Raw genomic sequence first — 27,637 nt, 5'->3', positions numbered from 1 at the left:
GCTTAAGTGATTAAAGCTGCAACTAAAGAGAAAAGCATTTAGGCTTAATTGATAGGCTTAAGTGACTAGTGCACGTGGAAAGCTGTTATTCCAAAACTGTGAAGCTTTTGAATAAAGACTCCTCTCCTTCGTCACCAAACCTTTGCCTCTGGAATTTTGCCCAGAGGGTGGCGGTGGGCAGCGGGGACCCCAGCTGCTGTTCAGTACCATCAGTGTGGGGACTGAAAAGCTCCAAGCACCTGCCTGGGTTTTGTCAACTGACCTTCACCGAGAGGGATGGGGGCTGAGCCAGTGGCCTGTAGAAACTTCAAAGTCAATATCCGTAGGTCTTTCCTCTTGAGCAGGTCCCACTTCCTAGAAGAGAGGGAGAAGCCGGGGCAGCCGCCAGGTTCTTGGAGCTGCATTAGGCTCCCGGTATCCGATGTGTTTGCTTACTGCCAATGCTAGTCTGTCTCCTCTCCCACATGCAGCTGGGCGCGGTACCCACCCTGCACTCCCTGTGAGAATCTGTCTCCAGGAAACTCGCAGGCATGTGGGGTCTCTGACTACTCTCACGGGTTCCGCACAAATGTATTTATTTCATTTGGTTATTTTCTTTTGCAAAAAAAAAAAAAAAAATCAGTCTCCAAGTTTCTGCTGGGGTCAGGGGATGGGAAGTAGGAATTGGCTGACTTCTTAACGCTTCCAGAATGACTTGGTGCCGCCATTTCCTGAGGAGCTGAATCCTGACCCCACTCCCTTTCTGGAGAGTTGTCTTCACCCGTCCACCTGTTTGTCCAGCTTCCAGAAAGTTGCTGCCTCCTCTCCTGTGTGTGCCACTCTTGTGGACTTAGGGATTTTTTTGTTTGTCTTTTGACTTTTTTAAATTTATTGATTTTAAAGAGGGGGGAAGGGAGAGAGACATCGATTCGTTGTTCCACTTATTTACACATTTCCTGGTTGATTCTTTATGTGCCCTGACCGGGAATTGAACCTACAACCTTGGTGTATCTGGACGATGCCCTAACGACCTGGGCTATCTGGCCAGGGCTAGACTAAGCTGTTTATAGCAAGTTTTCAGGAGGGAGCAAAAGTAGGTGCGTGGGTACATTGGTCCACCTCCACCTAGAGCATCCCCGTGGAGAGCAGGGTCACGGAGGCCTGGGCAACCGTGAAAGCCCACACTGAGGATGAAACAGAGGCCAAGGGCTAGGGGTAGAGCCAGGACTTGCTCCCAGGGCTGGCTGCCCACCAGGTCCAGCTCCTGGCTCCTGGAGTGTCCTGTCCTCCCTGCCTCACAGCCAGGGCAGGCAGGAGTCATGGGGTTGATTCCCAGAATTCCAGGGTCAGGACAGCTGGGGGCAGGGCGGGGTGTCGGACAAACAGATCAAAGGTGAGGCTGTGCGAAGGCAGAGCAGGCCCGGCTGCACCATGAGGTGGGTGGGCGGGCGCCTCCCCAGCAGGGCTGGGGGGCGACCACAGGCTTCTAGGTGGATTTTTCACACACACCCCCCCCCCCCCCCGTGCTGCCCGCAGGCTGCTGATCCTGCTGGGCCTGCTGTGGGGCTCGGCAGCCGCACCCGAGGGCCCACAGTGGCCCAAGCCCGTGTTTGGGCGCCTGGCCTCTCCAGGCTTCCCAGGGACTTACGCCAATGACCAGGAGCTGCACTGGAGCCTGACGGCGCCCCCGGGCTACCGCCTGCGCCTCTACTTCACCCACTTCCACCTGGAGCTGTCCTACCTCTGCGAGTACGACTTCGTCAAGGTGCCCGCAGGGCGGGGGGGCGGGGACACCTGGGAGCAGGGTCTGGTCTGGAGGGGGTGGGCAGGCCTCTGGCCTCGCCGTCCCTCGCAGTGACCCCGGACCCCACAGCTGAGCTCGGGAACCAAGGTGCTGGCCACACTGTGCGGCTGGGAGAGCACAGACACAGAGCAGGCCCCGGGCAACAACACCTTCTACTCGCTGGGCTCCAGCCTGGACGTCATCTTCCGCTCTGACTACTCCAACGAGAAGCCCTTCAGCGGCTTTGAGGCCTTCTATGCAGCCGAGGGTGAGCAGAGAGCAGGCCTGAGGCGCTGGGACAACCCACGGGCACAACTCTGTCTTAGGCCAGGCCAGACCCCCTTCAGCCTCCCCACCCCCAGAGGTGGGGTTCCCACCAAACTGCCAGCACAGCCGGCCTCCTTCCTCTGGGGACGCCTGCACACAAATGCCCATGAGATACCCACGACGGCCAGACCCCGCTCAGGGCTGAGCCCCGGCCGTGCCGGGTGCTGAGACAGGGATGTCCTCCAGCCCCCCTGATATGAGAGCCCAGTAGTGAGCCCGGTTACGAGTGGGAAGGAGAAGTTCCACCAGCTTGGGCTGACAACGCACAGAGCCCAGCGCCCGGTACCTGCACGTGATTTCAGATTCTGGCTCCTGCAGGGACCAGCTTTGTGACCTCGGGCAAGTGGCTCAACGGGTGGACCTGTGTGGCAGGCCCGCCCACTGCCCACTGGGTTCCTTGGCTGGCTGCTCCCTTCACTGGCTGAGGACCTGGAGCAGCACACAGCCTGTCATAGGTTTTAAAAAGGTGTTATTTCCTTCTCCTTCCAAGTGTAGTGGGAAGGTGGCAAGGGCCCTAGGCTGCTAGTGATTGGCTGGGTGCCAGCCACCTTCGGATGTGAGGAGGCCCCTCTCAGGTCAGCCGTGAGGCTGGAGGTGTCCTGAGCCCTGGCCCCAGTGCCGCCCCACCTCCTGCTGACCCTCTGTTTGGCCCGCCCCTCCCCAGACATCAACGAGTGCCAGGTGGCCCCCGGAGAGGCGCCGCCCTGCGAACACCACTGCCACAACCACCTGGGCGGCTTCTACTGCTCCTGCCGGGCGGGCTACGTTCTCCACCAGAACAAGCGCACCTGCTCTGGTGAGCCCTGGGCCCTGCCTGGTCCTCCCCACTCAACGCCACAGCTGTTCTGTCCTGGGGGCTGGAGGCTGCACCCACTCTTCTGCCCTTCTGTCCCCTCCCTTGTTACATCCATCTATCCACCCAACCTTTCTGATCCCTCCTCCCTCCCATCCTTGGCTCGCCCTCAGTCCTTTCCAGTTTATTCACTGATTAGCGTGTGTTAGGCCCCTACTGTGCACCTGGCCCAGCTGTGCTCTGGGACCCCATAAAGCGTCCTCCTGGGGGGCTCCTAGTGTGGAGGAATGGGGGGTCTAGGCCCAGCTTACCTAAGCTATCCTCTACAAAACCTCAGGATTGGGGGCAGGGTCTGCTCAAAGCCACCAGGCCCTGGCAGTCAGCAGGACCCCTGCGCCCCCCCCTGCCTGAAGCTGCCTCTCTGTGCCCTGCCAGACACCTGGGGAGTGGGGACCCCTACCCACTGGCACTGACCCTGCCTCCCCCGTTTGGTGTCCCTCCCTGTCTCTCTGTTCTCTCTTCCAGAGCAGACCCTCTAGGTTCCCCTCGCTCCGGCCTGCAGCGAGCCCCGCGGGCTGCAGCCCTGGGTCAGGGGAGAGTGCTGCTGCCTGCAACCCCCCATCACCCCACCTGCAGAACTAACAATAAACCTGGCTCCTCCTCCACCTGCTGCTGCCCGTCTCTGGGGTGGGAAGGTGGGGGTGGCTGGGTGGGTGTGCACCCTGGCCCTCTCCCTTCTCTCCCTCCCTCCCCTCATCAAAGTCCAGATGAGCCTAGTTGGTGGGTGCCCAACCCCTCCACAAGGCCACAAGCTCCTTTGCCAGAAGGTCTCCCCCGCAAATTCTGAAGAGGCGAAAGAGCAGCGGAGACTTGCCTGAGCTCACACAGGGGAAACGAGCTCTCTCTGCTCCCCACTAGGTCTCGGGGGGCTGAGCTCTGAGCACCCTTGGACTGCCTCCTGTTTGGAGGGCAGCTCAGGCATGTGTGCTAGGCTGGGGGAGCCTGACCCAGAGGAGAGAGGCCCAAGAAGGTAGTCATTGGTGGGCAGCCTGGTCCCTACATCCAGGGGTGATTCCCTCATTCCCTCTGCCCATGGGGAGCAGCCCCAGGGAGAAAGGCAGTGTTGGGACCCCCACTTCCTAGAAGCTGCCCAGCTCAAATGCCTGCATGCCCTGGGAGGAGGGGGGCAGACCCCTCCTGCAGATGATGGGGTTGCTCTGCAAGGGCAGAATTAGCTGTTCCAATGAGGGAAGAGGGCGCCTGACTAGTTTATGATCAGTGTGGATTTGAACTTCCTTCAACTGCCCCTCAGGGCAGAGCCCAGACTCAAGGAAGGTGGGCAAAGGGAGGTGCTTCCTGACCTCCTGACCGGTCCAGGTGGAGACCCAGGGGAGGCTGGACTGGCCCTGGCTGGGCCAGGGTGGGAGCCCCATGGTGGATGAACTTGGGATTTGCTAGGGTCAGGGTGGGTCAGGGGCCCTCAGCCCAAGGACACTCACCTATCTGCCCAAATCCCTTAGAAATAAGAAGACCCCCCCCCCCCAATCCCTTCCTTTGTGCCTCCAGCCCCTTAGCAGAACCTGAGCAAGCTCACTCCCCTTTGGGACTCGGCCCAGACCCTCCCCACCAGAAGCCTCAGTGTTAGGGCCCCCACCCTCTCCTGGAGGGGGGGGTGTGGAGGCCCCTGAAAGATGTATGTCCAAGTGTTGCCTTTTTATTTTTTAGCTAAAGCCTGGGAGCTAGAGAAACTCTCTCCCTAAATTGTCCCTTCAGGGACAGGGGCAGGTGCCTGGCTGCTAGAGGTGCCTCCGGAGCTGGCCCCGGGCAGGGCCTCAGCCAGCTGCAGTGAGTGTGGACCGATGGGCAGAGTCCCCACGGCCTCCCCAGGCTCACACACCCTGTCCTCTCCCCTCCCCAGCCCTGTGCTCGGGCCAGGTCTTCACCGAACGGTCTGGGGTGATCAGCAGCCCCGAATACCCACAGCCATACCCCAAACTCTCCAGTTGCACCTACAGCATCCGCCTGGAGGAGGGGTTCAGGATCATCCTGGACTTCGTGGAGTCCTTCGACGTGGAGACGCACCCCGACATCCAGTGCCCCTATGACTCCCTCAAGGTCTGGTTCTGGGGACCCCCACCTCAGCCTGGCTCCTGCAGGTCCTGGGGTGACAGGGGCCTCTCTTCTTTCAGATTCAAACAGACACGAAGGAACACGGCCCATTTTGTGGGAACACATTGCCCCCCAGGATTGAAACCAAGAGCAACTCCGTGACCATAACCTTCACCACTGACCAGTCGGGCGACCACACGGGCTGGAAGGTGCACTACACCAGCACAGGTGAGAGCGGGGTACCGGACCCTGGACCCCAGCGGAGGCTCGGAGCGGAGGGTCAGGGGGCACAGAGGACTGGACTCTCCCTGGCCAGGCCCGGGAAACGTCAGGGAGGAAAAAGTTGTCCTCGGCCCCTGAGCATCATGGGGCAGGTGCGAAAAGTAAACTGACAGACAGGCAGGAGAAACGCGCACCCACTTATTTCATCTAAGTTGCACACGGCACAGGAGCCTCCGTCCGCAGACGAAGGAGCAGAAAGAACTAGACCTGAGCCGTACCTGTGTGCGGGAACCCCTCACGTGTGAGTGCCAGCGACCCCACAGGCACCAGAGGATCAAAGACCAGAAGAGAGCGTGGGTGTGTGTGCGACATTCTGAACTAGGGATGAGGGACGAGGGGGCTGCAGCAGGCCAGAGCAGGGAGAACACACGTTTCTACTCAACCGTGTGCCCGGCCCTGTAGGTAGACCAGAAGAGGTTCCCCCTGCCAACCTCCTGGTCCCCGCAAGGCCCCTAATGCAGGTTCTGGGGCGTTGAGGGAGGAGTGGAAGTTTCTCTTGAGCCTGCCGCTGAAGTTGCGTTACCGGATTGAAGGGATCTGTTCGCCTGTCTGCATCAAAGCCCAATAAGACAGGAGCGGGGGTTTGCTGCCAAGAAAGTGCAGGTTTCTTAAGGGGACAGCGCCGTGCCTGGGGTCCCAGGTGGCTGGTGCACAAAGGCCTGGCTCCCTGATGGCTTCCGGGGAGGGAATGGATCATATGGGGGCAAAATCACTAATCAGGGTGACTGGTGGAGTCGTCTAGGGCCGTGGTCTCCACTGATTGGTTGGTGCACTGGGTCATTGAGTTTGGTCTGATGTCAGGCACAGAGGGAGGTGTTCTGTCCAATTTCGCAAGGGTTTGTTTTGTGGGATTGTCCCGCTTTCCTGGGTCCACAGATAAAACTCTTATCTCGAGGCCGATATATTATGTTTAGTTTGATTGAAAACTCTGTCTCCATAGTCAATAGACAGGAACTGGTGTCTAAGGCTTCTGGCCGTGGACCAGAACTTCGCCGTGCTGCGGGCTTAATCATTAAGCGAGGAAGAGGGAGGCGGGTGAGTCAGGGCAAAATAAAAGGCCAGAGTGGCCCCGGCTGGTGAGGCTCCGTGGAGACCCAGTCAGGGCACAGGCCTGCGTTGCCAGCCAGGTCTGCAGGCGGGGGCGTGCAAGAGGCAATCAATCGATGTGTCTCTGGCACGTACATGTCTCCCCCTCTCTCACTCCCTCCCTTCCCCTCTCTCTGAAAATAAATAAAATCATTTTTTCTAAAAAAAATAGGCCAGGTTAAAGAAAATAGGTGTCTGTGCAGTTACAGTTAACTTTAGCTCAAAACAATGGGCACAGCTTGGGTGACTCGTCCAGAACCCTCGCCCACTCACCCATCCAGCCATCCCTCCTTCCATCTGTAGGGAAGGCCAAGCCTGTAGAGAATTTTAAAAAAATTTATTTATCGGTTTTGAGAGAGAGAGGAGGGAGAGGAGAGAGAGAGGGAGAGAGAGATTGCTTCATCGTTCCACTTACTTATGCATTCATTGGTTGCTTCTTGTATGTGCCCTGAGTGGTGATTGAACCCGCAACCTTGGTGTATCGGGACGACGCTCTAAACAACGGAGCTGGCCAGCCAGGGCCTGGAGAATTTGTATGAGTTTTTTTGAGCCAGAGCTGAGGACATTGCTGGGGAGCAAGATCTCAGATTTGCAGTTTCTTTTATGCATTGGTGATTAAGGAGGGAACATTGGGGAGATTCCATGAAGGTGGGGCTGGGATTGCAGGACAGTTAAGACTTTGTGCTCTCTAGAGGGCAGTCGCCCTTTAGGAGGAGGGTCTGAAAGGAAGCATTTCAAAGGTGCTTTACCCTAGATGCAGAGAAACAGGGCACAGGGCTGGCTTCAGGCAAGGTAAAGCTTTCACTACAGAAGTCACAGGCCTGGGACAACTCCCCACCAGGACGGGCCCGGTTAGGAATTTATGATCAGATCACCCTGTGGGGGTACGTTCCATAGATGCCCTTTTTTTGTCCACATGTAAGAAAACTCCTAAAACAGCCTTGTTGGTTTTGGAGCGAGTTGGGGGAGAGTCAGTTCTCAGACTGGTGGTTGAGAAGGGGCCAGGGCAGCCCTGAGCTGTGTGCCAAGGAAGGCGTGAGCAGGCCACTGGCCTGGGTACCAGTGGCTTTGGGAAGCCCTGGGATCCCACAGGGCTGTCCCTGCAGATTGGGTCCCTGAGGGGAGACTCTGGGGCCTGCCAGGGCCTGGGAGCCACCCCAGGACACAGATCAGCTGCTGGAGGGAGGAGTGTACTCAGCAAACAACCTGGGCATGCTGCCGGGCAGCTGTGGGAGGTGGGCTGGAGCCTTGGGGTGACAGCGGTCACAGCCCGAAGTGGAAGATAGTGCGCCTGGAGGCCCAAGCCCTGGGGGCGGGAGCTCATGAGCAGAGGCCTGAGCCTTGGCTTCTCCCTGTGTGGGGGTTCGCCGCAGCCCCCTTTCTGAGCACTTAGCAGAGCACCGTGCTAAGACCCCAGAGCACTAGGGTCTTCACACCCCACCCTCACAGCAGCCCCGGAGGGTGAGCAGCCGGATATCCCCACCCCTCGAACCCTACAGCAGAGGACACTGAGGTGCAGAGAGGTTGACAGCCACCGCTGTGGACAGAGAGCTGTGACTTCAACCCAGGCAGCCTGCAGCCTGTCCTTCGCAGTGACACCCTTCGGTTGTCCGCAGTGGGTGTAAAGTCCCTGGCATGCAGCAGAAGCCCCACTGGGGTGACTGTCCTAGCTTACTGCATGCCTGGCTTTCTTACATAGCTGTGGCTGAAGCCCAGGTGAGGTAACAAATCCTTATTTGCACAATACACAACCAATAGATCCATCTTGCCTTTGGTTTTAAAGCTTAAGAACCCTACCGGACTGATGGTGAGCTCCCTTGAACTGTGAGGTGCCTCCTTTATAAACCGAGAACTTCAGGGGCTCATCAGACTCACCTGCCATTGGCCCATCAGAACCCACAGCCTGGTTTCCTCCCGCAGCTCAGCCTTGCCCTGATCCGGTGGCACCACCTAATGGCCACGTCGTACCTGTGCAAGCCAAGTACATCCTGAAAGACAGGTTCTCCATCTTATGCGAGACTGGCTATGAACTTCTGCAAGTAAGTTAACACGAAACTTTAAATGCACTGTGATTGCAATAGATTTTTGCTTTTTTAAAAAGATTTTATTTATTTAGAGAGAGGGGAAGGGAAGGAAAAAGAGGAAGAGAAACATTGATGTGCACATCAGTCGGCTGCCCCTCACATACATGCACCCCAACCAGGGACCAAGGCCCATGCCCCAGGCATGTGACCCGACCAGGGCTGAATGGGAGACCTTTCACTTTGTGGGATAACGCCCACCCCACACAGGCCAGGCTGATTGACAGGTTTTTTTTTAAAGTGCAATTTTAATTTTATTTTTGTCCTTACTTGAGAACATTTTTTTTTCATTGCTTATTTTTGGAGAGAGAGGAAGGGAGGGAGAGGGAGAGAGAAACACCAATTGGTTGCCTCCATATAGGCCTTGAAGGGGGATCGAACTCGCAACCTACGTATGTGCCCTGATCAGATATCAAACCCTCAAACTTTTGGTTTACGGGATGACGCTCCAACCAACGGAGCCACACGGGCCAGGGCAGATCGTGACAGTTTTTAAATGTGTCCTTACTCTTGTCAGCAAATACATGGAAGTAAAGTGGGAAAATGGCCATTATCAGCATGGCGTATGTTGTGTGTGTGGGTTTTGTTTGTTTTTTTTGTCTATGACTAAATAAAAGTCTAAGAAGTGATGTTCGCTGGGAAGGAGGATGGCTATGGAGAAGTTTTCATTCTTCGGATGACCTTTACATAGAACAGCTCCTGGGCCCGCAAAAAATTAAGCGGCGCTGGGAAACTGTATTCCACAGAGTTATAAATAGTGGCCACTGTTAAGGGAGAGGGAGGATAATTTTTTAAAAAATGCTTAGTGGGTTGCTTTAGGGGCACAGGGAGGAGATTAACATGTCCTCTTTATGTTCTTCAAAATTGTCACCGAATCCCAGAAGTAAAAAGTGGTAACAGTGAACTGACAGCGAGCCTCTGCAGTCCAGGCCTGTGGAGGGGCAACACGGAAAATGAAGGGGGGCAGGGAGGCACTTTTCCCACCCTATGAACTTTGGGGTGGGCTCTTTTCCACAGTTCCAGGGACTGCAAACCTGTTTGGTTGCTCATTTTATTTTTTATTGTATTTTTTTCCCATTAACCGTTTTAAAAAAGACCCTTCTTACCTCCTTCCCTCCCTTCCCCCTTGCGTGCTCATTTTTTTTAAAAAAAATCACCCTGACCCTAGCTGGTGTGGCTCAGTGGATTGAGAGTCAGCCTGCAAATTGAAAGGTTGCTGGTTTGATTCCCGGTCAGGGCACAAGCCTGGGTTGCGGGCCAGGTCCTCACTTGGGGGTGTGTGAGAGGCAATGGATCCATGTATCTCTTGCACATCGCTGTTTCTCTCCCTCTCTTTCTCCCTCCCTCCCCCTCTCTCTAAAAGAAAATAAATAAAATCCAAAAAACTTTTTTTTTAAGTTAAAAAAAAATCATGCTGCTCTCCTTTGAAGCACAAAGCTTCTTCTGGAGACATCTTTCACTGAGTCTGATTTTAAAACTATTATTTCAGTATAAGTCAAAAATGTTTCTCTGTAAGCAGTAGTAGCAATGAAAACTGAGAACACCCACATGAAACTTAGGAAAGCATCTTTTGTAACTTTCCTCCAGCAAAGGGCCACAGGTGAGAAAAACCCAGACGCAGGGGCTCAGTGTCTGATGAGGTCTGCCTTCCCTGCACTTCCGACCACCTCCACGTGGCACTTCACAGGCGAGAGAGGTGGTGGTGGAGCATCGGCAGGGGCTGGAGATGTGATGTGTTATCAGAGTAAAGTGGAAAGCGAAAACCAGGTTGTTAGTTGTAGAGGTCAGCATTTGATTCCTAAATACCAATACACCTGGAAAGGTGACCTGTGTGGCACAGGTGAGGTAACCAGCAGTTGCCGAAGCACATGCGCACCTGCTTGGAGGCAGCGCTGGGTTGTGCGTCGGGTCCTGTGGGTGCACCACTCCCCTGGGAGCCTCTGGTGAAACCCTAGAAGAGGAACAACTGGGGGCTTAGCTTCGGGGAGCGATTTTCTGACAGAAACCAGGAAATTAGTATTTTCTGCATTCCTCTTTAGGGTCATTTGCCCCTGGAATCATTTGCTGCAGTCTGTCAAAAAGATGGATCTTGGGACAAACCGATGCCAGAATGCAGCAGTACGGTCACGTGACCACAACTCCCAGCCGCGTCTGCCCCGCCACTGCTTCCGTTGCCCCTCTTGGTTCTGTTTGAAAAGGGTTCTATTTATCAGGGCTCCAACTCCAAATTTGCCTCTATTCTCTATTCCCCGGGCTCTGAGGACTCTTGAGGTTAAAATGAAACCGAGGTAGTAAGGATAATTATTCGCTTGCAAAGAGTGTGATCTCTAAAAGTATTTTTTCTAAGTATAAAATACTTGTAGAAGACGGGAGAGATGACATTTCAACACTCGTAGTCCCACCGTACATACTATTTCGGCGTGCATTCCCCCAACCACACACATCTCACATGTGCACACGTGGACTGGCTACTGCATGCAGAGAGGAGGGTAATTGTGTGTACACGCCCCACCCCCCAAACTGGGGCCACAGTGTACATTACCACTTTGTGAATTAAGAATCACGTTATCTTACTTTTAGTATCTTTTCAATGATAAAATACACGTTAATTGGAAAAACTACAAATTTATAAAACATTCTTGCCCAAACCCTCAAACTACCACTAGAAGTTTGGGGCCTACCCCTTCATGTTCTTTATCTCCTATGCTAGATACACTAACATATTTCAGGATTCGCCTTTTCTTTTCAGACTAGGAGAGAAAGTTTAAAAAGTCAGAGGTGGCACAAGCGAGCTGTACGGGAGACAGAGGAAGGGCCCTCGGAGCTCAGGGGACAAGGGGCAAAGGTCGCCTGCCTGGGGAGGGAAGGGAGGGAAAGGCTCAGAGTTCCGTGCTTTTCAGCCAAACCGGGGGTCTGCCTGCCAGTGCTCCTCCCCCATCTGGTCGGCTGTCTCCCCCGTCAGTAGCAGACCACTCCTTCTTGGTGACTGCACAGTGTTTCGCCCACGACGCTTTTAGTCTGGTTTCCGTTGTTTCCAGTGTTTCTCGAGTATACGCCCTGCGGTAGTTAACACCCCTGTACGTGCATTTCTGCACCTTGTGCGCAAGGTTTTCCCAGAATGCCTAGGGGAATTTAATAGTTTCATTAGGTAGGTTTACATTCCCACCGGTTCTTTTAGTGGAAAAAGCAGCAGAGCAGCACCGGGGAGCGCTGCAAGCCTGCGCCCCGCGCGGCCACTTTTCTGTCGGGTAGCCCTGGTGTCTCAGCTACGGACCATTAGACAAGGAGACAAAGCGTTTGGCACAGAGCCAGGCACACAGATGTTAAGTTGCTGAAAATTATTTAAATGTAGTTTTTTAATACCCACAGAAAACATCAACAAGTTTCACATGTCTACTGTGTGGCGAACTTTTAGAATGAGAGCAGTCTCACAAATGGGTTGGTCATTTCACGCTGGCAGTGTCCCAAGTGTGAATTCTCGCCCAAATGCAAGGGTTTCCAGGTCTTCTAAAAAGTTCAATTTATGAAAAGGGCCCTAAGAACAAGCTGCACCCTTCCGAGTCCCCTTTGTATCGCTGTGTGCCGGGGTCCCGTTAGGTGGCACCGGACTGCACCGGCACCTGCAGGCCATGCCATCTCCTCCCTTCTGTGGGGCTGCACCCTTTGGGTTGGGAGAGAGAGCGCCACGGAGTCCCCGTGGTTCCCAATCCCCTTCCTTCAGGAAGGGCCTCCACCCAGCCACTCAGTTAGGAACAGGAAGGAGAGTGACGCCTTCAAGTCAGCCTAAAGCCACCCTCTGCATTCTTAGAGATGAAGTTGATGATGCTCCCCGTGCAGGGAAAGAACAGACACTGACCCCCCGCCCCCCTCTGGTGCTTATCAGTTGTTGACTGTGGCCCTCCCGAGGACCTGCCCCACGGCCAGGTGGAGTACATCACGGGTCCCGACGTGACCACATACAAGGCTGTGATTCAGTACCGCTGCAGTGGGACCTTCTACACAATGACAGATGACGGTAAGCAAACTGTTACAAGTTGGGGGCGGGTGATATTTGGAACTTAGGCCTCCGCGATCTGAAAATAAACTTTAACCAACATTTTTGGCTAAGGCTAGACAAAAGATTAAAAGGCACTTCGCCCACCAGCTAAGTGAAATATTACAGCCGAAGTGACTTTAATGTCAATTTGCAAGAATCTGAAAACAGATCTTATCTAGTAAATGACTACTACAAACACACAATATATTCCAAATGGTTTAATTTAACAAGTCAAAACCTTATCATTAAGCACTTGAGATCTTGATACATATTCAAGTTACACATCTAAAAGGTTTCCACTTTGCAAGCAAACATGGTAATGCAGAGACCTCCTATTTATGAAATCATGTAAAATGGTTATTCAGACACCTCTATTTCCCACTGATGCTCAAGAATCAACATTTTTCAAGGGGGAATTCAAGCAAATGACAACCACCTTATACATGCAGTTAAACATTTTTGCTTTTCCAATGATTTGCAGGTAAATATGTGTGTGAGGCTGATGGATTCTGGACGAGCTCCAAAGGAGAAATATCACTCCCAGTCTGTGAGCCTGGTAATGGATACTTTTATATAAGAGATTCGTAATTGATGGAAAGTAGAACTGGGTAGGAGACAATAGGTAGAGCTTTAGCTGTGGTAGGCAGAAATGTAACTTGGGCACTTGGCCCTCAGACCAAGTTATTTCCAAATAATATGTTCTCATTATCCCCTTCCCATATGGAGAGGTTGTTAGGTGCTGACTGCATTAGTCATTAGATTATCTTGGCCTTACAACTAGGCAAGAATAAAAAATTAAATGATGTTTAAAATGATCTCGAACCATTTATACATTTATAAACATGAGCTCCTCTGCTACTACTGTTAAAAATGCTATTAAAACCCAAAGCTAATAACTTCATTATTTCCCTAAGCAATTGTTTTCAATGACATCTAGTTTTTAAACATTAATGCAATTTGCCTTTTAATAGTACTTAAAATTTTTTTTTAACCAGAATTGGCTTTGAACATATAGTTTGAGTAGAGAGATTAAAAAAAAATATCAGAAAGGTAATAATATATTCATTACCCCTGTGTTATTTGGCTTAAATTAGTTTTTATCTCAGCTGACAAGACGTTTGTAAGTTTCAATGCAAGTATTCTGCCACAACAGGAGACATTTGCTATATTAATGAGTGTATTTCCTTACTAATACACAGTAAGATTTAGTGTTTTCAATAATCAACTAGATAAAAAATAGTAACTTTTGAACCTGAAGGTTCCTGGCTACAATTGCAACATTCTAACTTTTAAAACACTGCAACAATGTTCAACAGCAAACTTCCTTTCGCCAATCCTGGGCCAGTAGCCTGGGTGCCTGCTGTCGGGAACGGCAGGGCTGACGCCCATTTGCCCAGTTTAGCAGTAGGAAAATGAATGATGAGAAGGTTATTTCCTTTCACTTCCTATATTCACATCACCCAGCGCATCAGCTCAGGCAATTCCTGTTCGCCCTATTAAATAATTTCTGCAATTGTGTAGACAAATTTTTTTTGGAAAACATTTATTTCTAAAAGACATTTTCACTCACCTCATTTTCTGGGGAGCTAAGAACTGCCAGCTGGGTCTTTGGACTGTGCTGTTTCCAAGTACTCTAACTTGCCTGTACAGGTGGGCACCCACCACTTCACGTGATGCAGTTTTGGGTTCACATCAGAGCCCCAAAGAGGGAACTGGAGCAACGCACCACTAGGTTTCTATAAAGGCTCTGTGTGTCTGCTTCTTTCCCCAGTGTGCGGAGTATCTGCCCGTACTGGAGGAGGTCGGATATATGGAGGGCAAAATGCAAAGCTGGGTGACTTCCCTTGGCAAGTCCTGCTGTTGGGAGATGTGACAGCAGCAGGCGCACTTTTGTATGACGACTGGGTCCTGACAGCTGCCCACGCTGTGTACGGACAGAAAGACACCGCCTCCTCCCTACACATTCGCATGGGCATGCTGAAGAAACTGTCACCTCACTACACACAGGCCTGGGCAGAGGCCATTTTTATACATGAAGGTTACACCCACGATGCCGGCTTCGATAACGACATAGCATTGATTAAACTGAAGAACAAAGTTGTAATCAATGGCAACATCATGCCTATTTGCTTGCCAACAAAAGCAGCTGAATCCTTCATGAGGACAAATGACACTGGAACTGTATCTGGTTGGGGACTGACGCAAAGGGGTTTCCCTGCCAGAAGTTTAATGTATGTTGACATACCAGTTGTTAACAATCAAAAATGCGCTGCCGCCTATGAAAAGGAGCCCCGCCCGGGGGCGTGGGTCACTGATAACATGTTCTGTGCCGGCTTAGAGAGTGGGGGCAAGGACAGCTGTAGAGGTGACAGTGGAGGGGCTTTAGTGTTTCTAAATAATGAGACGCACAGGTGGTTTGTGGGAGGAATAGTGTCCTGGGGTTCTACTAATTGTGGGGAAGCCCAATCATATGGTGTCTACACAAAAGTCACTAACTATATTCCCTGGATCAAGAAAATAATTAATAACTTTTAATTTGTATGTCTTCAATCAGTTAATAATTAAAAACAAACCTGTAAAGATCTCAGCAGCAGTGTGACCTGAGAAACATCAATATAACCACTGTCACCCACACAAAATCAAAACCAAACCACCAGTGCCAGGCTCCCCAGCTCTTCGTCCTTTCTGCTCTGATTTAAGGGGGCGTAAACCACCCTAGCGGTATGTACTCATTAATCTTCATCAGCGCAACGGACACTCACTGGTTAAATCTGGACTTACAAAGTCCAGTATCTTTTTGTGCTGGGCTTTTTGTTTGTATTCCTGGATAGTGCCGTTATATGTTCTTTGACTATTTTTCTAGTATTTTTGGACTTGTTCTTATTGACCTTTGAGAGCTTTATATATTACAGCAGTATTGGTTCAAGAATAACCTTGAATCATGGATTTTTTTTTTTGTAGATGAACATCTACAAAAAAAATCAATACTTTAGCCTATGCACTAATTTCCAAGTTAAAAACCAACACCAAAACCCAGTGAGATGTAACTCTTCACTTACTAAATTGGCAGACAAAAAGAACATGCAATGGCACTATTCACATTGTCAAAGAACGAAAATTTTCTCAGGGACCATTTTGCAATATATTTCAAAAGCTTTAAAAGCATGCATAGTCTTTTACCTAGTAATTCCAATGCTAAGAATTTAATTAGGCATAAGGATGATCCTAGTACTTGGAAATAACCTAAATTAATATCCAAATTCAGAAGACGATCAAATTAAATGTGGCATTTCCATAACATGAAATATGACATCAGAAATAAACGGTGGTATTATAGATCAATCTGTAGTTTTTCTTCTTAAAATGAACATGTAAACAGGGGCACACTTAGCCAACGACAAACCACAGATCACACAACACTTGAGCGGAGAGAGCACTCAAATACACAATTAAGAGCTACTGTCCTAGTACTCAACAACAAAAAATATTTTAATTATTACATAACATCTTCTGAATTAAGTAGTTCACCTCTTCTTCCTAAGGACAAAATTCAAGCTCTGGCATAACCTTAAAAATCTCACTTCACTTTAGTTGGCTAGTCCTTCCTAGAAAGTTGCAATAGCTAACATCGAACAAAGTTTTTCATTCTAGCCAAGAGTCACCACTACATTTAAAAATTCACTGAGCTTTGCCTAGTTTCTTTTGTGCATATAAAGTGTGACTTCTTGAGACTCACTTTTTAAAGGTAACCTGACAGCGTCTTTGTCACATAAAAAGGAAACTGCTTTCCCAGTAAGACTCCAGACACTAAACTGTGGTGGCAACAAAAATTTTTATTCAACTGGTTCAAAAAATTTTGAGAATGAATGCATTTAGGTGATCAAATAGACTTTAAAAACAAATCTTTGCCAAATAGTTTACTTCTGAACTTCAAAAAAAAAATTTAGGGCAGAATTAAATCCCCATAGCTAGGTATTACCACAGACATGTTAACAGAAGGCTGCTGGACACTGAAGGCCTTCTGAGACCAGCAACTAGAGTCACACACGTGTAAACAAGGGATGAGAACCATGCCATTGACAAGTGAACTTACCCCCGGGCTCCTCGAAGGCTTGCCAGTTTAGTCTTTGGAGGTCCCCGGTAGCATTTTAAGTGTTACCATGTTACTGCTGCTGAGCAATAGTGCAAGTGCTAAAATGCAAAATTCAGATGTACAGGGTTTGGAAATCATGCAACGTAGATGCAGAAAAAAATTTAAACAACGCAAGATCCTTTTACAGAAGAAAACTGGATAATGAAACAATGTGGCGATCACAAGTCTAAAGGATGACTTATAAAAGTAAAACACCTAACTTGCAAAAAACCTATTTATCATACTCTAATTTGATAAGGGCATCAGGCAAACTATCAACACAAAAATTGTTACATTCGTCCATTAGAAAACAAGCTCAACTCTCATAGTAGTAGTTACATAAAAAGTACAATAGAGAATCAATATATTATTGCTTTTACATACTTAACAATGCATCGTGAGAGTCTATTCTGAGTTTTGTAAACGGTTTTATTCAACATTTCCCCCTCCTTTGGAGGACAAAGCCCATTTCACTTAACACTTCCACAGACAGACAGCCCACCACCCTGCTAGTTCTTAAAGCTATCAAGCTTCTTAATGGATTTCAGGCACAAGATAATTTGTGGTTTCTTCTACTTTATCCCTATTGCAATTAATTCCACTTTTCAAATCCCAAACTAAAAAGGCGTTGATATTCCCTTCTTTTCAATTGATATGCTTTGCTACAAAGCATTTAAGAATAATTAACACTGTTTTGCCCACTCCCCCAAATAAGGTTCTTTTTAGGAGACATGACTGATTCCCTAATGGAGGTTTATACAGGCCATGTAAACAGAACCTCACCCAAATGCACAGAGGCACTAAGAAAAAACTGGAGGGTACTGCTTACCATTTTAGGTGCGGTCACCCAGACTTATTAAAAACTAGATTTAAAAAGAAAAAAAAACTTTTCACTTTAGACAATGCAAGAACAAATAGCAATTAAGTCTGGGTATCAGGTGTCAATGCATGACAGGTGATGAATCCATTTGACTTGAGACAACTTTTGAAATAAGTTTATTTGAAGCAAAATAAACTATTGCCAAGAAACTTTATGAAAGTTCCATCTCAAAAGGGTCAAAAAAGGGGAATTAACTGCTATGAATTCTTTGCATTCAGGGCTGCAAAACAAAGACACATATTATTGAAATCAGTTTTATTTAAGAATTTCCAATATTGACAACTCTTATAAAAAGCATCCAAGCACAGGACACAGAACTGCAGCAAACAGCATTCTTATGGGTAGCTAACAGACATTAGAACTTCCACCCTTCTTTGGGACTCCCCCAGCTCACTGGTGAACTCTGCTTCCAAGTACTCCTGCAAAGCACACCACAAGCTCAGTCCATGTTCTCAACCCATCAGCTTCAGTTCACATTACCACACTTACAGATCAGTAACAGAAGAGAACACACACCATACAGCATTCACAGCAGTTGACAAAGGGGTAGGGGAAATACAAGTATCGGTTCACTTAACACATTCAACTAACGTGGGTTATCTAAGAACAAAACTCACTTAAAGTCTTCCAACAGATGTGGATGTCCTTTGAATGCAAGAAACATTCGTACATTATTTGCTATCATTGCTCTCTGCACACTCTCTCACCAAAGCCACAGGATGGAGAGACACATCTCGCCAAGTTAAAAAATATCCATTTTGCACCACCGTCTCTGCACGCGCTCTCTCCTTTTCTCGCTCATACTAGCCTTTCATGCCTCGGCACCACCATCAATCCCACACAAGGTTTCAAAAGTTCAAACAGCCTTCTGGTTCCATATCACAGCCTTGCGTTCACAGCGTTGATACGACTCCATGAAATAAAGAGTAGCGGATAAAAATGGGACACCCACCGTCAGAGACGCGGCCTGTGCAGTGTGATGACCAAATCTTGAATGAGAAAGCGTGTGGACAGAAGTATTCCTATGGCAGAGTATTTACAGCACTACTTTCAATGAAGTGCTTCTTCCATAAACATTTGAAATGAGATGAACTGCAGAGATTAAATGAAGGCTTCATATTGTACTTTTGCATATGAAGGGAGACAAGTGTTAAAAAACAAAAACAAAAGAACCAAACACTGTGACACCGTGATCTCCAAAAAGGAGATCTTCCTAAGGAAAAAATCCATATGGTGGGGTTCAAATTAAAACAAGCAGAAAAGAATGTAGTTCTAATTAATGGTTTCCATTTTGAACATGCAAAGAATTCACTTGACGAGTCCAGGGATAAAATATTACAGGAGAAACCTTTTGATATCAATTGTAGTGTGTTGGTTTACCCATCAGGCAAACAGCAGTTCACTTTCAAACACTCAATATTGCAACCCTTTATGTAACAAAACTTATAAAATTCCTTTAGCTCTTCCTCTTTTTCTAAAGAAAAATGTCAAAAATACTGCTGAATATACTCCACACTGAACAACCAAATTTTGAAAATTCTCAGTACATATGTATTTTACAATATACTTACCATGAGTTTAGAAAAATCTGAATTCCCACCAGTCTATACAACCGCCACGCACTGTCTACATCCCCCAGCTAGAAGGTTTAGAATCCATGCTGGAGCCAAAGCCTCCGTTAAAACCACTGCCTGACCCTGCATTTGAAGCAGATCCCCAACCAATTGCTGCACCTGAATTAGAACCACTATAAGAGTTATTTCCAGAACCAAAGGCCTGATTGGGCTCCCTCTGCATGTTGCCTTGGCTCTGATTATTACCTGACGGGCCTGACTGGTTCTGCTGACTGGCTAACATGCCCATCATACCCCAGCTGCTCTGCAGGGCGGCCTGGGCTGCAGCCATCATCGCTGGGTTAATGCTAAAAGCACCAAAGTTCATCCCTCCACCCATGTTACTACCTTGATTGTTTCCCAAGCCAGCTCCACCCCCTCTACTGTTACCAAATCCACCCTGATTCCCAAAGCCACCTGGATTACCACCAAATCTTCCACTTCTTTCTAACTGTCTACTGCTATTGTGCTTAGGTTCAGCATTGGATATGTGTACGCTGATTCCTTTAATGATCAAGTCCTCTCCACAAAGAGACTGGGCAACCTATAAGAAAATAAGGGATGTAAATAAAGGCAATTAAACCACTGACCTGTACATCAAAGTAGCAGTAACACTTAAGATTTCAAGCCATTATGTTCACCGGAGGAAAAATAAACAATGAACGCTCATTTCATTTAAACTCAAAATAGCCTCGAGCTTTAGCAATGGCAGCAAAAAATTTTCAGTTTACTTTGTAAAGGTATGAAACACTTCCAGTTAAACACCACGTACTGAAAAACAGTAAAGTGCTTATCACAAATATCTAGGTCCATACACCCCACAGCCTACAAGGTCAGAAACCTCGGCTAAGTAAGGATGGCAATTAGCTGGATGGGAAAAGTTCAAGAGAAATTATCTGATCAGCTGGGACAAAATTATTAAAGAGAAAAATACCTGATCATCTGCAAATGTAACAAAGGCAAAAGCCCTGAATGGTTTGGGAATGAAGACATCTACCACTTCTCCGTACTGGCAAAAGAACTGCCGCAACTCATCAGCGGTCATGTCCTCCGTACAACGCCCAACAAACACCTTTCTGCTTCTCAGAGGCTCATCTGGGCTTTGCTGATCCAATTCAAAGGTAGGAAAGACATCAGAAATATTTTATGAGCAATGAAAAGGGCATCATGGTGGAGGATGTAACAAAATCTATCTGCCTTTCATGTGAGGTGAGTCATTAAAGAGCAGGTACATCCTTATTTTTTGCATTAGCACTCCTCTTTCTTGTAAGACTTTGATGATGAATACGGTTTTAAAGTTTAAAGTTCATGAAAGTATAATTAGACCTAGGAAAGTCAATGACTTAATGTTCTGGCAAAAATAATAATGTTCCCAATAAGCAAGTCTTGCTTGCTTGATTTGTAACAAGCCTTTGTAACAAGATTATTGTACTCTGATTATCTTGTGTTTTAACATTTAACTATGTAAAAAATGGTTAACTCTCTATACAAATACCGAGAAAAGAATAAAATGAACAGAGTTTAGTTTAGAAGGATAATAAACTAAATATTTCAAACAATCATAAAATATTCAGCATGCATTAAGGTCCCAAGGCTTTCACCAGGCAAGAGATTCAAGAACACACCCTTTTTTCCAAGTGTATTTAACATTTTATTTCATAGTGTCTTCTAAGGAAGTCTGTCAGCAAAAGCTCCCCAAGTGGGAGGAGGAGGGGGACACAAAGTACCTTGGAATTAGGAAGTTTACAGTCACACCACCGTCCATCTATCATATGTCGCTGTGACATCACCTTCACCTGGGTTTCGTATTCCGTGAATCGAACAAAGCCAAACCCTTTGGAATGACCGGTTTTAATATCTTTCTTGACCTAGAAAGAAATCATTTAAATTTACTGAAACAATACATAGACACACAACCTAATGAGAATTCCCTGATAGTGCGAACAGCTTCAACTGGACATAGTGGCTTAATTAAAACTTAAACCAAGTTACTCTTGAGGTAAGAGCAACAGGAGGGTCAATGTTGAAATAGATCCTGTTCATAGCAGAGTAAAACTCCTTTACGTTGTAGAACTCAACCAAATGTTTTAGAATGCAAAGATAAACTAGATCTAATGTTTACACATCTTAAAAATGCGGTCTGCTGAACATGAAGGGCAGGGTCACTAACACAGGAATTCCGGGTGTTCCTTCTCTGAAAAAGAAAAACTGCTCCATGAAATCGAGGTTCACCTGGACCATAAGGACCTCTCCGAAGGTACTGAAATACTCCTTCAGGTCCTGCTCGGTTGTCTTCCACGGGAGACCCAGCACTATTAAGTCGGACGTTTTCTGGACTGCTCTCTTTACTTTCACTGCCGACGAAGCATCCGTCTCATCCATTTTTCTTTTGTTATCTAAACAAAATGAGCAGAACCCTTTTAGAGCTCTTCATTTAACATGTCTTAAGACACGCTGCCTCCTATACGTCGAAGAGAAGCAAGAAAGATTCGAAGAACATAAAGATGTTTCAACTCTCGGCAAAGGGTGATGTTAGCTCTCAAGGAGGCAGTGCAGGACTGAATTGAGTGGCTGAAGCGCTCTTTTGGGGCACAGCCAGGGGCTCACACCTCTGGTTTCGTAGTACCACAAGACTGCAAACGTACATTCTCCGCTCTCAAAAGGTGCATCAAAACCAAAAACACCCTGACTCCACCCTGGCTTTAAAATACGTTGAGGGGGAAAAAACAGGTTAAGAAAGTATAATTACCACCCTTTTGCCTAGTAAATGTATTTGCTTAATTATTTTAATGCCTACAACTTAAAAGGCTATATGCCAAAAAAAAAAAAAATAAATAAATCCACAACTTTTATTTCTAGCTGTGGATTTAAGGGTGATTTAAATTTTCTTTTTCTTTTTTTCCCCCTAAACTTTCAACAATAAATTCACATTAGTTTTGTAATATAAAGAAAACCTTAGGTTATTTTTAAAAACCAAAATTTGGAAGGAGAGGAGGGGAATTAAATGACATTTTAAAAAACAGCCTTTTTTGAACAGCTTTAGGTTGTCAGCAAAACTGAGAGGAAGGCAGAGATCCCCCATGTGCCGCCCTTCCTCCACTAAGGCATCGCTCCCCGTTACCAGTGTCCCCCACTACGGTGGCACGTCTGCTACAAAAGATGACCCTGCACTGAGCACTATAAATACACGGCACTATTTGCCCGGATAATGATTCACATACAAAGTTCTCACTTTACAATCACTTAAACCAGGGGCCTTACACACTAGTCTCAGAGTGACCTTTGAAGAAATGCTTGGGTTGCCGGAGCCACTGCCCCACGCAGAGAGGTCGTGATCTATGACTTACGAGGAGACACAAACCCGGCCACACCTCAGCTTATGGCAAAACGAAGCGGCAACAAACCTTTGGGATAGTTGACAACGTACACCAGGTTCCCCCAGCCGTTGTCGGGGGCATGCAGGATCCCCTCCACCAGCCTGACGCCTCTCATGCACTGAGACACCGGATTCCGGTAGCGCAGCCCACACGCCCCTGGAAACTGGGCTGTAACCGTGGACAGCAGCACCGTCCCATCGTCTTCTGACGGTATTTCAATGGGCTCGTCGTTTTCATCTTCTGTTACCCGAATATATTCAGACATCTTCTACTTTTCCTTCAATGGAAAAGAAAGACAAATGACCACCACTTGTGTCCCAGGAATTGTTTCCTTATAATCAGCTGATCAATCCCACTACCACGCTATTGTTCTCGGACTTCCGGAACTTTTCTTGCTGTTTGGATTCTTACACGTGCTGGCTACCCCTGAACCGTAAGAAGGCAAAGACAGTAATTCCTATAAAACTGTGATGCCTTGTTAGTTCATTCATTCAACAACCATTTGCTGAGGGCCTACTATGCCGCTGGTACTGCAATGACAACTGTGAAGCCAAAGGGCTCCGGTGGCATGCTGGTTACAAGGCGGGGGATGACAGCAGACAAGTGATTATCTTGCTACAATCGGGATACGTGTACTAGAAAGTAGTAAATGATCTCAGGGGCTGGGGAGAACCACCGAAGCGTGTGTGTGTGTGTGTGAAGCGGGGAGGGGTCCCTGAGAAAGCAGATGCAGAAGCTGAGCCCTAGGACTGAATGGGAGCAGCGAGCCAGGGCGAGAGAACAGGGTAAAAGTTCCTCCCTGTTCCTCATTTTGGGACTTACGGGGGCCCTCCAAACTTGAGCGTCATGGACAGCGGCGACACGTCCTGAGCGACGCAGGGCGCCACCTCCCAGAAGCCAGTAAGTGACAGCCGAAGTGGGAGCTGTTAAGCGAGGCCTGGGCGGGGCCGCAGGGGCCCACGGCCTAAACTGACAGCGGTCCCTGGACCGCAAAGTACCGAAGACACCAAGCCCTGCCCAGGGGCCGAAGCCGGGCCAAACCTTTGCCTGAGGCTGCGCGCCCCGCCAGGCCCGCGTCTCTGCCCCGGTGCCCACTGACATCCCGCGCCAGATCCCAACGACGCTCCCGCGCGAGCCCGCTCGGGCAGGACCAGGCGGGCCCAGGCCCCGGGCGGGCCCCAGGCCACCGCGTCCTCCTCGGAGCAGCCGTGCGGGAGCGAGGCACACAGGGCATTCTCGGTGAGCAGCGTCCGCGACTCACCCGCTACGCCACTGACAGGAGGCCCGACAGGGAAACTCAGGCAGCCACGGATCCAGTGGCAGCCACCCAGTTACCGCTTCGCTCCCACAAAATGGCGCTAGGGCCGCCTCCTCCCCCCGACGGCCGTCGTCCTCTCCCACCGGCTCCCCGTCCAGAGGGGGAGGGCGCCGCACGGAGACGCCGCAGCCCTTTCCCCAGCGAGTTAGGGCTCCCTCCTGGGAGCCTGAAGATACGGAGGAGATTTGACTGGTAAAACAAGACCAGCACCTGGGTCTGAAAAGCTAAACATTGGGAAAACATGGAAGCGTTGGCTTTACCTCCCCCCACGTAGCGTAGCAGACGGTTTCGCCCAACCAACGACCGGCCCCGGCTCTCCAGCAGCGCTCGCGCACTTTCAAAGTGCGCGAGACTAGCGCAGCAGCCTCGGAGCTAGTGAAGGGAGGGGTGGGGCCCGGCGGGGATGAGGCGGGGCCGAGCGGAGTTAGGGCGGAGTTAGGGCGGAGTTAGGGCGGAGTTGGGGCGGGGCCGGGCGGGGCAGGGGCGGAGCCCGGCGGGGTGGGGCGGGGCCTGGCGGGGTTGGGGTGGGGGTCTGGGTACCTCCTCACTTTCCCGCAGCTTGGGAGTGCAAGAGAGACCAGGACCCTGTGTCTAAGAAGCCCGCTGGGTTTGTCCTCTTCTTCCCCCTCTAGCCGTCCTCCACACCTGGAAAGAATAACTTTGTTTTAAATAATAGCAATGGTCGCGTCTACTAAGTACCAGGTGCCTTCTAAGTACTGTGCTCACACATTTAGTTCCGCCTAGCGTCTTGTGTGGTAGGTATTACTGACATGATCCGCATGTACAGATGATGAGACAACTGAGGCACAGAGAGGTTAAGTATTTTGCATAAGGTCACCCAGGTGGTGGACCTGGGATTTGAACCCTAACCCTAATATTCACATATTTTAGCTCCAGGCCTCTAATAGCAATAGTGTGCTTCATCTGTGTTCAAACATGCCTTTTGTTTCACATTTCTGAATATGTGCTTTCAGTTCCAGTTCCATTGATGACGTGCCCTAGTTTAACTGGCAACAATTTTAATTTTGTTGGGTATAGATGCATCAGTTTCAGTGAAATGCCGTGATACCAAAGAGCTCTATATTTATGTGTTAACTCATTTAATGTTCAGAACAGCCCTGTGAGGCAGGTGCCTTATTATCATTCCTGGTTTATAGGTGACGAAATTGAGGTGCAGAGGTTAAGTAACCCTGCCCAAGCTCATAGGGCTAGTAACGGGTGGAGCTGGGATTTGAACCAGGCAGTCTGGCTCTGTAGTGGGTGCCCTCTGCTTCTTACAGCCTCCTAGGGAATCAGTTTCAAGTCCTTTAAGTCCATCTCTGATGCCTGCTGTTCACATTAACCAGATTATGCCTGAACCAATTTGGAGATACAGGGAGGAGGGAATGGAGGCAGACAGAATGAATGACCTTTACCTGCCCCCTCACCCAGGGGTAGCCTTGCATACAGGGGCCATGGCTGGGCAGATGGCCCCAGATGGTCCTTCATGTTTCAAAACACTGGACAAAGCAGGGAGGTCTGTATCATCTCAATCCACTCAGTTATTTGGGGGGAGGGGAGAAGTTAGTTTTATTATTCCCTTTTTGCAGAAGAAGAAACTGAGATTTGGAAGCCATGTGACTTGCCTGAGGTCACACATTTGTCCAAGAATGTCACCCAGCCTATAAATTGCTGTCCCGAGTTTGTCAGACCCTGAAGCTCTCTGCTCCCCCCCCCCCTCCGCCTCCCTGGGCCCTTCTCCGTGATGAGACTGAGACTGAGGCATTTAGTATATAGGCAGCGCTGTGGGGCCTTGGATGCCTGCTGCAAGTGGGTGGAGCTGGGTATGCAGATACTGGAGAAAGGTCACACGGGGACAAACCCACAAAGGCTGTCCCTTCTGCCAGAGTTTTCAGGGGAGGTGGCGAGACCAGCAAACAGTCTTGAAGATGGTAAATAACTACTTCAGGAAAGATATCAGTAAGGCCAGAGGGAGGCTGAACAGCACAGTCCTCCGGGTCCCAGCTGAGTGTGACTCTGGGTTTCTGCCTTACAGTGCTGATGGTTGAAAGTTCGCCTTGTTAGACATGAGTTTTGTAAGTTCTCTTGGTTTGTTTGCTTGTTGGTTCATACCCCTTATACATTAAGCCTGAAGGTTATTAGGGGGCCCGAAGGTATCTGTTCTCATCCATCTCCTCTCTTCTGAGCAGTTATTAAAAATGCTTTCTGAAGGTAATGGATCAAAAAGCATTTGCCGAGTTCTTACACCTCATCCAATGCTGTGCTAAAATTACAATGCGAAGACACATGAAACAAAAGGCAGCCAGGGCTTGGATGGAGTAGTCTGTAGCCCAGAAGGGAGTGGGCACAGAGAACAATTGGAAAGCAGTTCCAGGAGGCGTAAATCACGTGGGTGCCAGTGTGGGCAGATGCTGAGGGACTGAGGAGTTCCCCAGCTGCTGTCTTTGGCGGTGGGGGTGGTTTGGCTTCCAGCATACAAATAAGGATTCTCAACTGAAAAGAAAAGGTCCTGGGTAGAGAACCAGAGCATTGGGAGGGGGCCCCAGTTTGCAGCAGGTCACTTGGGCGTGCCTCCTCACCTCCCCGCGGAGCTAGCTCCATAAGGTGAACGAGCATTCCTGTGAACTGAAGGAAATACCACGCTAATGAAGGCATTGAGATGAAAGTTACTTTATCAAGAATTCATTTTCTCTTAATTTCTATGTTTTTATGTCCCATCAAAATTATGAGCTGCCTCCCCAACCAGTCTCGGTCTAATTTAGATGTTATTACATTTTTTTTTACTCTGAATAATTTATAATTGCACAAACAGTAGAAAGGACTCCTATGTGTCCAGATTCATTTTGTCACATTTGCTTTATCGCTTCCTCTCTCTGTAGACATATGAAATAATAATAACATATATATCACAGTCCTGTACCTTGGCAAAATTCAGGAACTTCCACAGCAACGTAACACAGGTTCTAAATTTTGGCAGGAAAGCACGGGAGCAATGTTGTGCCCTCCTTGTGTCGCAGGTCAGGCGGCATAGGACATTTGTTGGTCCCATGACGGATGACGTCCACCTTCATCTGTTGGTTAAGTGGCGTCTGAGCAATTCTCCACTGTAAGATGGCCCTTTTCCCCTTTTGGAACGAAATAGTCTGGGGGGTACCTATACTGAGACGATCCCAAATATCCTGCTTGTCTTCACGTTTTCAAACGGTTTTAGAATCGACTGATGGCTCTTGCCAAAGTAGTTATTCCTAGAATGGTTGCAAAATGGTGATTTCCCGGTTCTCTGCAACAATGAATGTTTAAATGTTTTATTTTGAAAAATCTCAAACTATGATGAAATCGAGCAACAGCGCAATGAACATCAGCATGGCCACTGCCTTCATGCAACAATTTTTACTGTTTTGCCACATTTGCTTTATCTGTCTGTCTGGCCAACCCTCTGTTTCTTGCTGGACCATTTCAAAGTCAGTTGCAGTTGTTGTGACATTTCACCTCTAAATACTTCAACCTGCATCTCCTAAGAACAAGGACATCCTCCTACATAACCACAGTACTATGATCACACCCAAGGGAATGAACAATTATTTCCTAATGTAATTTAATATCTGGTCCATATTCAAATGTCTACAATTATCCCCCAATATGTCTTTTACAGCTGTTTTCTTGAACTAGCATCAATTAAGGTTCACATACTGCATTTGGTTATCATGTTTTTTAGTGTTTCAAAATCTAGAGTAACCTCCCCATCCAAGATGTGAACTTAAAAAAAATTCTTTATATTCAGAGAGAGAGGAAGGGAGGGAGAAAGAGAAGGAGAGACACATCAATATGAGAGAGAAACATG

General features: G+C 48.6%; 2 protein-coding genes across 6 annotated transcripts; one reads left to right on the top strand and one right to left on the bottom strand.

The window, feature by feature from the left end:
• Window positions 1-1,369: 1,369 nt before the first annotated feature.
• Window positions 1,370-15,011, top strand: MASP2 (MBL associated serine protease 2). 3 transcript variants are annotated; one of them, XM_024554221.3, is made up of 11 exons: window positions 1,370-1,415; window positions 1,516-1,744; window positions 1,853-2,030; window positions 2,754-2,885; window positions 4,801-4,997; window positions 5,072-5,219; window positions 8,280-8,398; window positions 10,480-10,558; window positions 12,324-12,455; window positions 12,958-13,032; window positions 14,248-15,011. In XM_024554221.3, exons 1-11 carry the CDS (start codon window positions 1,411-1,413, stop codon window positions 15,009-15,011), a joined length of 2,058 nt encoding a protein of 685 aa, XP_024409989.3. In that variant the 5' UTR covers window positions 1,370-1,410. The 3 variants fall into 3 exon arrangements, 2 of the variants coding, with proteins under 2 accessions (XP_024409989.3, XP_053776409.1); XR_008426372.2 differs by lacking the exons at window positions 4,801-4,997; window positions 10,480-10,558; window positions 12,958-13,032; window positions 14,248-15,011 and having other exon boundaries at window positions 12,324-12,451; XM_053920434.1 differs by lacking the exons at window positions 4,801-4,997; window positions 5,072-5,219; window positions 8,280-8,398; ... (2 more) ...; window positions 12,958-13,032; window positions 14,248-15,011 and adding an exon at window positions 3,408-3,552.
• On the bottom strand, window positions 12,682-24,173 carry TARDBP (TAR DNA binding protein). 3 transcript variants are annotated; one of them, XR_008426371.2, is made up of 7 exons: window positions 23,740-24,029; window positions 22,506-22,755; window positions 21,334-21,497; window positions 20,829-20,969; window positions 20,036-20,206; window positions 18,441-19,645; window positions 12,682-17,708 (listed from the first exon to the last, which is right to left on the bottom strand). XR_008426371.2 is itself a non-coding variant. In XM_045190518.3 (6 exons), the coding sequence occupies exons 2-6, from the start codon at window positions 22,741-22,743 to the stop codon at window positions 19,115-19,117; spliced, it is 1,245 nt and encodes a 414-aa protein (XP_045046453.1). In that variant the 5' UTR covers window positions 22,744-22,755; window positions 24,057-24,173; the 3' UTR covers window positions 16,290-19,114. The 3 variants fall into 3 exon arrangements, 2 of the variants coding, with proteins under 2 accessions (XP_045046453.1, XP_024409988.1); XM_045190518.3 differs by lacking the exon at window positions 23,740-24,029 and adding an exon at window positions 24,057-24,173 and having other exon boundaries at window positions 16,290-19,645; XM_024554220.3 differs by having other exon boundaries at window positions 17,020-19,645.
• Window positions 24,174-27,637: the final 3,464 nt, after the last annotated feature.

This window comes from Desmodus rotundus, chromosome 3 (genome assembly GCF_022682495.2).
Source record: "Desmodus rotundus isolate HL8 chromosome 3, HLdesRot8A.1, whole genome shotgun sequence".
Taxonomy (NCBI): Eukaryota; Metazoa; Chordata; class Mammalia; order Chiroptera; family Phyllostomidae; genus Desmodus; species Desmodus rotundus.
Note: the sequence above shows the minus strand (reverse complement) of the source record. Positions and strands in the feature narration are given on the sequence as shown.